Source organism: Castor canadensis, chromosome 11, assembly GCF_047511655.1.
Source record: "Castor canadensis chromosome 11, mCasCan1.hap1v2, whole genome shotgun sequence".
NCBI classification, from domain to species: domain Eukaryota; kingdom Metazoa; phylum Chordata; class Mammalia; order Rodentia; family Castoridae; genus Castor; species Castor canadensis.
The window spans coordinates 69,956,923-69,971,537 of record NC_133396.1 but is presented as its reverse complement, the minus strand read 5'-3'; the positions used below and the strand labels follow the sequence as shown (position 1 = coordinate 69,971,537).

At 34.2% G+C, this 14,615-nt stretch overlaps 2 protein-coding genes across 2 annotated transcripts in view; both read right to left on the bottom strand.

Moving 5' to 3' along the window:
• The window catches only part of LOC109674272 (thyroid receptor-interacting protein 11-like), a 939,645-nt gene that overhangs the window by 804,422 nt on the left and 120,608 nt on the right, over positions 1-14,615 (bottom strand).
• On the bottom strand, positions 3,577-4,650 carry LOC109674273 (olfactory receptor 2T1-like). The gene has a single exon (XM_020151276.2). It carries the CDS (start codon positions 4,543-4,545, stop codon positions 3,577-3,579), a length of 969 nt encoding a protein of 322 aa, XP_020006865.2. The 5' UTR covers positions 4,546-4,650.

The following is a 14,615-nucleotide window of genomic DNA, read 5'->3' as shown; positions in this document are numbered from 1 at the left end:
TAAAGACACTTGCATTCCCAGTTTATTGAAGCATCATTCATAATAGCCAAGCTATGGAAACAGCCATGATTCTCTATAATTTATGAAGGACTAGTATTATCTGGCCACAAAAAAGAATGAAATTTTGTCATTCACAGGTTAATGGCTGGAACCTAAGAACATCATGTTAAATGAAGTAAGCCAGGTTCAGAAAGACAAATGTCTCATTATTTTATATAGAATATATATCCAAATACAAACTGTATCATATGTGTGTGTTTGTGTGTGTATAAAACATGTTGCACCAGAAACTGTTGAACAGTACAGGGTAGGGAGAAAGGGTAAGGAAGAGTAATTGAGGGGGGTTGACTAATTATTTATTTTTATTTCTTTTATTCATATGTGCATACAATGTTTGGGTCATTTCTCCCCCCATCCCTCCATCCCCTCCCTCTCCCCCCTACCCCCTTGCTACCAGGCAGAAACTATTTTGCCCTTATCTCTAATTTTGTTGAAGAGAGAGTATAAGCAATAATAGGAAGGAACAAGGGTTTTTGCTAGTTGAGATAAGGATAGCTATGCAGGGAGTTTACTCGCATTGCTTTTTAGTACATATGTGTTACATTCTAAATTAATTCTTCTCGAACTAACCTTTTCTCTAGTTCCTGTTCGGTTGCCTAATTAAATTACAATATATTTATGGCTAAAAGACCAAGGCAAAATCCCACAGAACAATGAACAGGCATTAAAACAATGAAGAACAGGAATGTAAAACAGGTCATGATAAATGGAAGGTATCATGAGTGAAAGGGAGAAGGTAAATGAAGCAGGTAATGGAGGGTGAATATACTAAGGTACTTTCTATGCATGTAAGGATATGGAACACTGAAATCTGTAGAAGTCATTTTAAGAAGGAGAGTGAGAAATGATGGATATTAATGCAGGGGATGAGCCAAACCAGAGTACAATATATGTATACATAGAAATGTCACAACAAAACACATATTTTAATCTATGTACAATAATAACATACTAATAAAATATTTTGTTAAATAAAAAATACATTTTGTGAAGTTCTTCTTTACCTTAACACAATGTTTGGGAGATTAATCTATGTTGTCAAAGTGGTATTAAAACATCTATTTTTGTACAAATATGATAAAATATGTTTATTTATTTCTCTGTCGGTGAGCTTTGGTAACTTCCATGTTGTTTGTGTTACTGTGTGTTTTGGTGAATATTATGCTAGGCAGAGATATGTTTATGTTCATCTTTCATCACAGCTATGAAGAGTAAATGAAAGAAGAAAGAATGAAAAGAGCAGAATGAAGGAAACAGCATTCTGTTATGCACATTCCTTGTTTTTCTTCTTTATGGTGGTACTGTTTTTTGAGCTCAGGGCCTTGCACTTGCTAGCCCAGTGCTCTATCACTGAGCTATGACCCCCATCCCAGGCACATTTCTTAGAATCTTGCCATCTATTATTCAGAAAGTTCCTAACTTAAGTCCCTCTAATCTGACTCAGAATTTACTACTCATAGTAAGTGGTTCATTTGAGAAATAAGGTAGGTTCTGATAGAGAAGTACTGGGGGTAGAGTGGGAGAGTGTCTGCCTAGCAAGTACAGGGCCCTGAGTTTAAACTTTAGTACTATAAAAAAGAGAGACAAAAATATTCTGTGTTCTCTCATATACAGAATCCAGATTTTTTAATAAAGGGTCATATACATAGAAGGGGGATTATTCCTGGGGAGAGAATAGTGAGAAGCAGAGGGAAGAGGGAAAAGAATATGATTGAAGTATACTATATGCACACATGTAAAGGTCATAATGAAACCCATTTAAAAATGTGAATAGCTGACTGTTGTGGCACATGTCTGTAATCCCAAATACTTAGGAGGTAGAGACAGGAAGATCACAGTTTGAGGCTGATCAGGCAAAAATTTTAGTGAGACTCTATCTCAACCAACAACCTGGGCATGGTGGCACACAACTCTAATAAAAACTACTCAGGAGGACTAAGTAGTAGAAACATGATCCAAAGCCAGTATGAGAAAATGGAGACCCTATTTGATAAATAAACTAAAGAAAAATGGCTGTGGGCATGGATGAAGTGGTAGAGTGCTTGCCTAGCAAATGCAAGACCCTGAGTTCAAATCACAGTACTGCCAATAAAAGAAAAAAATGCAAGAGGGTTTAAAAGAAAGAGGTGGTTGTGAAAGGGGTTTAGGTAGAGTAATATAAGAAGCAAATGTGGCCAAAGTATATTAGATGACTGTATAGAAACACCACAAGGAATCCCCTCACTTTGTATTATTAATATATGCTAATAAAATAATTTTTAAAATAAGTGCTTCATTTGTTATGAGGTATATAAACTATTAAGTTCAGAAAGAAATTGACCAATATGTTATCAACTCCAGCTGTGGTTAAGTTTCTATGGTGACAGTTCCAGAGGGTGACTTAAATATTTAGCAAATTCACCTGTTTGTTTCCTAAGTCAATTCCTTATATAATCACAGGGGACACTTAACATGATTTGCCTCCTGAATTCCAAGATTGACTGGAGATGTGAAGATGACCTGTGAGCTGACCCTGCCACCTGAATGGACCGTGCTGAACATTGATGATCACGTAACGCAACTGGAAAGTCTCTCAATCTTTCCAACCCATCCTCTTGCACATTTCTCCAGTGCTTTGGAAATCCTTCAAATAGTATTCTCATGTTGTCTTCACTGAGTTGTGTCTTTTTCTTTCATTTATCACTTGTAACTTACTTGAAAAATGTTTTTTGTTGATTATTGAGCACAAACAAAAGTTAAAAACTGAAATTTTACTGAAAGTAACAGTCATTTAATGACTGTATTAAGAACACTGACTATCTGAGAAAACTATGTGTAGTGACTCTTGTTACCACCTGATGAGTGGAACAGAAAGTTATTTATACCAACTCTCTTCCTGAAAAGCCTATACAGAAAGTATCACATTTCTATTATCCTTAGAAGATGAGTTAGACTGTCACAGCAGTGTCATGAATCCCAAAGCGCCATATTGCTTCCTACCCTCCTTGGTAAAGCCCATGCCATTCATTTTTTGCATGACTTATTATAACTTCTAATGGTGAAATATGTCCAGGCACAGGTGGCTCATGCCTTTAATTCTAGATCTTTGTGAGGCTGAAATTGAGAGGATTATGGTTTAAGGCCAGCCCTGGCAAATAGTTCAAAATCTCATCTCCAAATAACCAGAGTAAAATGAACTAAAGGCATGGTGTGACAGCTTTGCAAGTGTAAAACCCTGAGTTCAAAATTCAGTCCTACCAAAAAAAAGGGTAAAACTCTGGGGTAAAATTTTTGAATCTGTTTTTCTGGAAAACAATGGATATTTATTTTGAATACATATGAACAGAGTGGGAGGAAAGCCCATTTTCAAAAGGGAACAAAAAAGAGATAAAACAGGTTATCGAGAGGTCACGTGTTTTATATCGATTTTTGTTTTCTGCCTAGTTGGACTCTTTCAGTTTAATTCTTCAGTGAGATAGGATGGACACATTGACCACAGAGCTTCTTATTCCCATCCACATGAGAAGTATTCGGGTATCAAAAGCCCCTTTCTGACACTTGCTGAGAACCCTTGAACGTTCCTAGTGTCCGCCTCAGTGCTCCAGCCACATCCTTGTTTCTCAGGCTATAGATGAGAGGGCTCAGCATGGGTGTGAGGATGGTGTAGAACACAGAGAATACTTTGTCCTGGGCTGGTGAATGGTAATAGTGTGGCACCATGTAGGTGTACATGGCGGCCCCATAGAACAAGGTCACCACGGTCAAGTGAGATGAACAGGTGGTGAGTGCCTTCTTCCTCCCTTCCACTGAACTCATGTGGTGGACTGTGGTCAGAATTCGGGCATAGGAAGCTATCACCACAGAGAAAGGAATCAGTAACATAAGAACACAGCACGCATACATCACTGTTTCATAAAGGGCTGTGTCTGCACATGCCAACTTCAGCACAGCAGGTGCCTCACAGAAGAAATGGTTAATCTCTCGAGAACTGCAGAAGGGAAAGCTCATGGTGATGGGGATGAGAAGAAAGCCATCCAAAGAGCCCCCAAACCAGGAACCTGCTATGATCAACCAACAGACCCGGTGACTCATGAGGACAGGGTATCTCAGAGGGTTGCAGATGGCAACATAGCGGTCATAGGCCATAAGACCCAGTAGGAAGAACTCAGCTCCCACCAGGGTAAGGTAGAGGAAGTGCTGTGCTGTGCATCCCACAAAGGAAATGGTCCTTTTACCCAACAGGTAGTCAACCAGCATCTTGGGTACAATGGTGGAGATGTACATCATGTCAATGAAAGATAGGTGGCTGAGGAGGAAGTACATGGGGGTGTGGAGCCATAAATCTGTATTAATCAGGAATATCATGATCCCATTGGTCACCAGTGCAGTGAAAAAGATGACAGAGATTATGGCAAAGAGAAGGCCTGAGGTTTCCTGTTTGCTGAACAGTCCCATGAAGACGAAGTCTGTAGATGATGTGTTATACATTTTCATTGATCCTATCATGGTGCTGATATAATGTAGACTCTTCCATATAAAATGATGATATTCCCAGGGGATTAAAATAACCAAATATGGATTAACTATTAAGCATCAGACTTCTAAAACGTGGAAGAAGCATTTAAAGCATAAATTTCCTGGTATTCTGGAACTGATATGTAGCCACTACTCAGAGTGTGAATACACATACCAATTTTCAATAAAGTTTATCATTATTAATAAAATTTTTATGTGTATTGGGCAAGATATTAGCAAATGCTACCACATTACAATAACACTCGTACTACTACTCAAGTGTCTATACCATGCGCTATAGCATGTTATACTAGTATTTTCATACCATTGTCTAATGTTTGTATGTTTCTGTAACTTAGGTGGATTTAGGTTGGTGTAATGATTAAATATATTATTTCTATGGTTAGCATAGTCACCATCTTCAAAATATTTCTGTTTCTGGCTGTTGTCAATGTCTGTCACTTAGCCACAAGTATGAGTAATCTGCCACAAGTAATTGTCTACATCGTCATGATAGTACACTCAGTGTCAGTTTATCCATTTTGAAGACAAATTGTATAGAATGAAATGAACAGGGAAATGCAACTACTCTTGCAAATTGAGACATAGAAAAAATAGCCAATGAAAGAAGAAATAAGAAGTATTCTTATTTATTTTTAAGGAAGAAATTTTAATTTAAGATGCTAGAAATTAGCATAAGTATTATGATTATGATTAGCATGAGAATTAGCCATTAGGATACAGAGTAAATAGCACAGGGAAATAATAGATTGAGTTATAGCCCATCTATTAATTTTGAAATTGGAATTTTATGTGATTATATTCAATTTTTAAATAAAAACTGAAAAACTGTGTCTCCTATAATTTCAGATTATGATAAAGAGAAAATACGACAAGATTTATGAAAGTAAATGATGTTCTTTAATGTGTTTTATGGCTAAATACTCATGACAAACTGTGTGTTAAATTTACCAAACTAATTTAATACTATTCCTGCATACATCCTAAAACTGAGCATTTCAGTCAACTGTACATAAAAATATCTAGTGAAAATAATGATGATAACATTGTTAAGTTATTCATTTTTCAAGTGTTGTGCTAAGAAATACCTATTGACACTTTGAGGTACACAATGAGCCTAAAAGAAGCAAGGAGGTCGCTCTCTCCCCAGTGGCAGGACTGAGAGTCCATGTCAGTGGTCGGTAGTCTGTAGTGGGGGGAACGTTTGGACCAGGCAGTCTCAGTGCATTCTGTTTTCCTACCCATGGCCAGAGCACCAGCTAGGCAATCACTACAAGCACAAAATAAAACATGCCACAAGTGCGTGACCATTAATTTGATTAGTTACAGTTACTTGTAACTGAGAGATCACATAAATTACTATAATCAGGACTTCTGTCTTTTTAGAGGACAAGGTTTACTATTATTATTTGATTAATTTCAGAATCTTTTGTGTCAGATTTCATAAATTTCTCTGAATCAGGTATAATTTCATTATAATTTACAGTGTGGCTCATTATCTTTTGCCTTTTTTAGTTTTCATTAATGAAGTCCATTAAAATATGTATGTGGAGGGAAAATGCCATTCAGTTCAGAGAATCCCCAAAGTAATAGTCATATTTCAACTGCTTCCAGCCTTTCTGCATTTTGGGTTTAGTGTCTATCAGCTCTGTGACCCCAATAACAGCAGAAGACTATTGCTGTTTTACACAGTTAAGTGCATTTCTCTGCATTCTGTTCATGTTAAAATTTTTCTGCCATCCTACCTCTTTCTCTATTTTGCTAGTCTTGTAATCCTAGCAATATGAAGGTTAAGTCTAAAGACTACTCCCTATTACAGCTCACCAACTTTACCCTTGTCTTTGCACACAAAAAGTCTGATTGGTCAGAGAGGAAGTCTGCTTTCAGTGTGAACTATGATCTTAAACAAAATGTCTGGTTAAATTTGTTATCTGCCCTCTCACTGTGGCAAAGGGTAATGAGAAGAACCTGTACTTTTATTTCTGCTGGGCATGAATTTATCACTTTACTATGATTTAGCATGCAAAAAATAATGAGAAAATACCTGGAATGGTTCTGTGCCCTCACATAAAAATATGCTTCTGAAGTGATGTAGCAGGCATATAGTAAAACAAAATTTGGAATCAGATGAACTGAGTTCTTTTCCTGGTCATGGCATTCTGTGACTCAGGTGTCTGTCCTCAAAATCTCTGAACCTCGGTATCTGTTTAACTTCTGATGAGCTAATAAAACATTAAAGGTTGCTTTAAGAATTAAAGGATAAATGTAGATTTACAGGTGAAAACATTTTAAGCAATGAAAGGAAAAATGGAAATGTCGTACACATATATGCATTTTTCAAAACTATTGGTAAGTGCATGAGAATTTCCTATCTCTCCTTGAAGCAATCTACTCATTCAAATAAAATCTATGAATTTGAATTTCAAATACCTACTGATCTTCAGGCACGTAAACTCAGGCAATCTTAGTAAAGTTAATTCAGCAGATTGTGTATCTCTTACTTCAAATATCCCATAACTCGAAGGAAATTGTATTTTATAGAAATTCTTTGAAAATATATGCTTTGTAATTAAACCTTTAGAAAATCTATGTGTCTTAGAGAGGTATAGATATGCACAGCCAGAAAATTGTGAGACCACAAGGTAAAAAGTTACTGGGTAAAATAAGAATAACTTCAATGGGTAAAATTCTCTCTCAGCCTTATTTAAATTCCATTTAATTTCCTCACACTACATAAAGAGAAAATATGCATTTATTATATCCTTATATTTGCAAATATCTTCCTTTCTTTATAAGGAGAATACCTTTGGTTGAGTGTACTTGATTTCAAATTTCTTCCTTCCACATTGCTACAATTTGAAGTTAGGATGCAATTCTTGTCCAGGTCTGTGATGATCTCTATGCCTATCCTCTAAGTTAACCTTTAATAGACAAAGTTATATGTAAGTTGTAGTCTTCACCTGCTTCTCTGTGATCACTGCTGGAGTTTCTGCCAAATGAAATAGTATTGTCATGTTCCTCAATGCAAAAAATGCAAAAAACCTGTGTCTAAGAAGCTCTGTGCTTCTTAGATGCTCCATGCAAATTCCTTCCTTGTATCTCAATCTGGTCAAAAGCAGTTTTTTTCTCTCTTTTCTTACAATTAGTCTAAGTATAGCAGAGAATAACCTAGATGTCACTAGATAGCTTCATTTTAATTGAGAATTTCACATTTTTAGATAAAACCTTTAATTAAAACTTCAAAAAGCATCGAGAGAGTGAGAGGTTTTTAAAGTTAGATCAATATAAAGTTTGCAATTTGAAACTAAATTTTAAAAATATATGGCTAAATATTGCTTGTGTTCCTAAATTCTGTTAAGTATTTCAAAAAGTTGAAATGATTAAAGTCAAATTAAAATAATAATCATAAAATTATTAGATAATGATGTGTTAATATATTCAGACAATTTGAGAGTGACGTAGGGAGTCACTTACCCCTCTTACCAGGACATGTAAAGAGAATACAAATCCAAATAAATCCTACAACTAGAGACACCTGCTGTTTCCTATGGGAATTTATTCCATGTCTTGGTTTGGTAGACACTAAAAACTTCTCATGAATCACTGGCAGCAGGCTTTGATGAAAGCAAGTCTTCAGAATCCTTTAAATCATTACAGAAACATTATTTTAAAATGTTTTACACACCTATTGTAATGGAAAGAGCCTGGGGCTTGAAGTTAGTGGATTTGCAAGAGCTGTCTTATGTTATCTCTGCATGCTTTTAAAGCAAGTTATCATCTATTTTCTGATGGTCTATGTCCTCATCTTTGAAGTGAGAGTGAAACTAAAGGACAATGCACCATGCAGAGAATTAGGAAGTATGGTTCACAACCTGTACTTTGGAAACTAAGACTTAAAACATGTTTTTTTTTTAATGTAGGCTGCCTATGCTTTTCAAATAATATTGTACTGAACTAAACTAATCTACAAGACTAAGGTTTGGTTAAAACTTTAAGGCATGAAGTAAAAATAACGTACACAGGCACATAAACATATTGTAGAAAAATATTCATTGAGCTGTCATTTCAACCTGAAATTTGTAATATCCACTCCAGATAATCCAATATGCAATCCGGTTTTCAATCCACTTGGCTTCTGGGAATGAGAGGACATGTGTGCAGACATTCCTTCATTGAATTTGCACCTAAGATTTGCAGTCCAGAGCTGCAGATAACCCTGTCTAGATATCCTTACATCCAACTCCATAAGTATTATTTATATCATTCAGAGAATGTAAATTCAATCAGACCACTACAAAAATCATCCATTTCCTCATTCAATGTGTTTTTGAAGTATTACTGTAGGACATTGTCTCTGAGCTCACCACCATTTAACCTATCACCTAAGAAATTCCTGCATAATTTCAATAGACCTGGCTTTTCATTAAGGGAACAGAGAGAGTGGAAAAAACAAAATTGGTATAAATACAGCAGAGAAGCTCCTAATTGTTCACTAGATAGCTTAATTTTAATCAAGTATTCTACATTTTTAGACAAAACCTCAGGTTATTCAACTACTAATTGAAATTTTAAAAAACAACAAGTAGCAACCAATTTTTCCTCTATCACCTCACACTCTTCATATATTTTCTCATTATGCAATATGAATGCTAGCTATTAAAATTATCATGCTATACACACTTATTAGAAGACATTAGAGAAGGGACAACATATTACTGCTACCAAAACTATCCAAATGCTCAATTTTACCATAAACTACATCACAACTAAAGTAGGTCATCTGTCACTTACTTTGAGTTGAATCCTCTCCAGAGATCCATTCAGAAGAGACAGCATTTTTCAAAGATGATGGGAGGTTATACATAACTTAGCAAAGCTAAACTTACCAGCAGACTACAAGTAATTAGAGTTGCAGAATGAACAGAGACTTTTCAGAGGTTCTGTTGCTAAAGGGAAAATGCTTAAATTAAGTAGACTTAATTTCTCTCCAAGTGCACATTGAGAGAAAAATGCAGCCAGCAATTCATAGTGATGGAAATCCATGACAGGAAAAACCTTAAAGATCTGGTTCATCTGTGTGCTTAATTATTGTCAGCATATTACCCCTGAAGATCCAGCACACACAGGTCTTTAAACTGAATTTATGAAGTTGACCTTACTGAATTATAGACTAGAATTAAAGGTAGCATAGCAACTTAGGGTGGAGTCAGCCCAAAGAGAGCATGCAGCAAGTTATTGAGAACTGTAATTCAGAAGAAAGAACTGTTAAGACCAACAAAAATGTGAACTGGAAATACCCAAAACAATGTGCATTACAGGTGAAATCACACATATTCTCTAACTTTCTAGAAATGTTGGTAATGCATCTTTCAAATCTTTTAAAGGGTCATATTAACAACCAAAGCGAGACAAATAGTTGTGTACAACTAAAAAGGCAGGAAAATACTTCAGATCATTAAAGAATGCTGAATTTGTCTTGATTTTATGGGTTGAGCGCCCTTGACACGAGAGGGAACACCTAGACTGAGAAGGGGCAGCAGTTTAAATAGTTTTCTGAAAAAGTCATGGAGACCTCCTGCACAGAGCCCATCCCTCTACTGTGGATCTCAGGAGACTAATGAGGCATAGTCATCACTGCTAATGAGAAGCGAATGAATGGAGGTGGAAGAAAGTGAACCTTAAAGTGACAAGGGCTTTAAGAAAAGTATTTCTTCTGCTGGGCTGCAAGTTATTAAAATCTAATTCTTATTGAGTATGTCATAAAAATTCCTCACAGAGAAATGTAGAAACAAATGTGAAAAGTTATTTTTAAACAGTGAAAAATACTGACTTCTGCCATTTTAGTGTTCTACTAGTAGTTTGATAAGCATTATTTTATCTCAGCATTCATTAGGAAAATATGGAAAGCACAAAATTATTCCTTTCCATAAAACCAGAAATATTCATCAAAACATTATAGTTATCCTTACAAAATTGCATTTTTACTATGTGTATAGGTTTGTGTATGTGTGCGTATGTGTATACACATGTGCTTATACCAACATGTAACAAAATATATATACATGTGCCTCCTCACGTGTGTCTGTGTGCTTACAAATAATTTTACTATTTGTATTCTCAAAATACATCATTCGTGTCCCTGATGTGATATGTTCTTCCAAATGTAACAGATATTATTCAAGGGGTATTCTACTCCATGGATATAATAGCATTTTATTTAATGCTCTATTTCTAACATGCATATTGACTTAATTTTGTTCCTAACAAGTCATGTGATAACCATATATATATATATATTAGTTTCCAACAGATATGTAACTGTCTGTGTTAAAGTCATGTGTTTTACTTCTATAATGAATGCATTTTAGTACTTTAAGTAATTTTCAATGTAGGCCATATGTCTGTTGTTATAAACTCTGGTGGATAGGAGCGGATTTGTTCAGCTGTAATCATGTGGATAGAATGAAATACCTGAAAGAATTATGTAAATAATGAATGAAGAGAAACAGAACAAATGTATTTTTAATAGCTCAGATGAAATAAATACTAATTTGAAAATTTAACTGAGCTATCCTTCAGATCTACCAGTGAATGTTGAACTAAATATGTTACATTTAACAAATGGTGATTTTTCCTGTGAAAGCAAAGTTCTACCTTTATAGAGCAGATATTTTTGTGATTATAATATTTTACATTTTTGGGGTTGCCTGCTTTAACAAGGTTAGATCATTATTGCCCTAATAAAGGAATGAATTAGCTGCTTCTCTGTTAACTATCACAAATGTTAGTAATTAATAAACCTTTATCAACAGTGACATTTCCCATGGCAATAGCAATCAAAATTCAGCCCTTTGAAGATTCACATCATCAGCTGCAATGATTTTCTTTCTTGAACAATTAAAAACTATGGGTTAACATTCCATAGTAACTCATCAGTTATGCAGCCATGCTACCCAGGGATGAAATTTACCACCTTCAGTCACATTTGCAGCACACATTCACAATTTCCAGAAATAAATCTCTTTATTGTAAGTATTGATGAATAAGAAAGAATTCTTATTATTGAAAAAGATGCCATTATAAATTATAATTATTTTTTTCCACTCATATGCAGTTTCCTTTGGGATCAATAACAGTGAAGCTATATGGATTTATTTTCACTGCATTCTATTAAACATATGTTTTGTTTTGGATTTTCCTTTTAAAAAATCTCTTTTATTAAATAAAATAAGGTACATAATCCTTTCTTCCTATTTGCGTTAATTTTTTAAAAACTTGTTCATTTAAAGGAATAAAATTTGATTATTGATATCTAGAGCTATGCTTAATATGAGATCAGGTTATCAATTAATATAATCGGTAGAGCCTGTTTTATACACAATTGAACTGATTATTTAACAAGTGTACTGGTTAAGAGTAAGGAGTGGCACAAAAGTTAAAAACAGCTAACCAAACAAAATAATGCTTCTTCCATAGTTCTCAATATTCTTTCTGTTGGCTTAATGGAAGAAATCACTCTACATTACTCAAATATATTGAAGAAGAAATCTATCTGAAGGATATATACTATAAATATATATGTGTATAAGATGTATGCATAATTCTGGAGGGAGTTTATTTTCCTGTATTCATCACTATTGGTGAGCTTATATGAAAGGTGCTTAGCAAATATGTATTGAATTTAAAAGTACAAATTACTTTGAAAGGAACATTATTAAAATAACTCTCAATAAATATATATGCATAGTCTTTAGAAATAAATGGATATTTCAGTTTCATTTTTTTAAGGACTGATGTGCTTTTTAAAATATGACAAAATGAAAGAAACACTTACTTGCACACACATGTGCAGACCTGCAGAGTCTCTGGTATTCTCTTGTTTCTGAAAACATAATTTGTTAATAAATGAAGAGTAAACTTATAATTAGTCCTCAGATGATGTAACAGTTGATGGAAAGCTATTTTCCTAGCCCATTCTATAAATGACAGAATTTTTCTACTCAAGTACTGCATACAATATTTGCATATTTAATTTGTAGGAAAGGTTAATTGCATTTCTCTGTTAGTGTGGCCTGCTTGCATGCTCAATATAGGGAACATAAATGATTTTTAAGTACACAGAGGGAAAGAGGATTTCCCCTTAGGGTAATTCCTGAGGCTTTTGTGCTCAGTGAAGCAACAAGAGTTGTTACATATCTCTATGATGATTTTTCTCAGCTTCCCTGAAGTATAAGCCTTAAAGATCAAGAGACAAAAACTCAGTAGTGAATAGAGATCTGATTATGGTCTGTCAACAAAAAACAACACAAGAGACTTTCTTCTTAAAATGATATAAAGCATGTACAAACTGAATCTCCTCAGATAATGCCTTGGCTCACTAATTGACATGCAACCCTTCCTGTTGCAACAGTGAAGATGCTACTGTATTCAACATGTTTTATATTATAATCATATTTTCCTCCATTAGGGAAGAATAACTTTGGCAAAAATGTGAGGTATTAGAATGAATGTAATTTGGAATTATATGTGTTATACAGCTCTTATTATGATTTAAATATATTATTGCTGACACTAGTATAAGTGACACCTACTCAAATGTTTCTACTGATATTTGCTGGAGATAAATTTATCTTGCCTAATAATTTCTTGATTCAATTCTGGCAAGTGAGGCATTATTGAAAAACTTTGAACATATATAGACTTAAATACAGAAATAACAACAATGTTATTTACAGCAACAATTACTGCTTTCAATGATATGGTTATTATGATAACATACTGAATTAAAAGTAGCTCAAGATGTTAATGAAAATTACAATTTGACTTCTGTGTTTGCTTTTTAAAGTCTTCATTCATGAATGAATTCATGGAAATGAAAATAAAATAAAAGTATAAAAATAAGTAAGCAAACTCACTAATTGTCATTAGCTTAACAATTATTCCCACATTGGTCTTAGTTTCTTACATTGTGAATACCACAATTAAGAAAAATATCACATTGATTCCATAGTTGAATTTCTTCAGTTTTACTTTTCAAGAGACCTATAAGATATTCAAAACTATGTAATGATTCTTCTTAATTTTAGTGAGTGTTCTGAGATTCTAATTATGTCACTAATAATATTGAAACTTTTTCCTTATGTTAACTGTTTTTAAAAATTTTTGCATAATATTTTTAATATGCATGTTTAATAATGTATTTAATCTTTCAGGAAAACCAACTGTTGCTAGACAACAAAGGATAATGAGGTACATTTGACAACAGGGGTCAAGATGCCAGAAAAACTGAAACTTCTAATAAGTGAGCCTGTCATTGTGATAACTTTATCCTGCAGCTTTTTGCCATTTTCTCATCTTTGCTGTCTGAGCCTAAGCTCCACCTGACCAAAGCATCATTGTAGGAGGATGTAATTCAGTATAGCGAGGAACAAAGAGCAGTCAAACATCTTATGAAAACAAAAATCAAATTTGGAGGTTTCACATATTCTGATTTCAAAGCATATAATAAAGCCACAGTAATGAAGAGAGTGTGGTGTTTGTATAAAGATGGACATGTTCCCTGCTATACTGTATAATTTTCTTAGATCACCTTATCAATTTGTGACAAAAATATATCCTGATAATTTCTTAGGGTTTGCTTTGGATTTGTAGATAAATTGGGATGATATTTTCAACTTAACAATATTAAATCTCCCAGTTATAATCACTAGAACTCTGCACATTTATTTAAATATCCTTTAAATTCTTTCAACAATGTTTTGAAATTTTTTATTTTATATTTTGTACTCAGTTTGTTAAATTTAGTCTTAGGTATTTATTCTTTTTGATTGAGTCTACAGGTAAACTCTTACCTTTATCATCAGTTGATTTGGGACAGAAGTTTGAAGATAATGTACTGTGGAATGAGTAGTCTCAGCTAATGTTGCTAGTACAACTTGATGTCATCTATAACAGAACCAAGATGGAGACCTGCCTCATGTCATCCTGAAAGGGGAACTAAACTCCAAATGGATAAAAAACTTCTGTTAGTTTTCCATCTC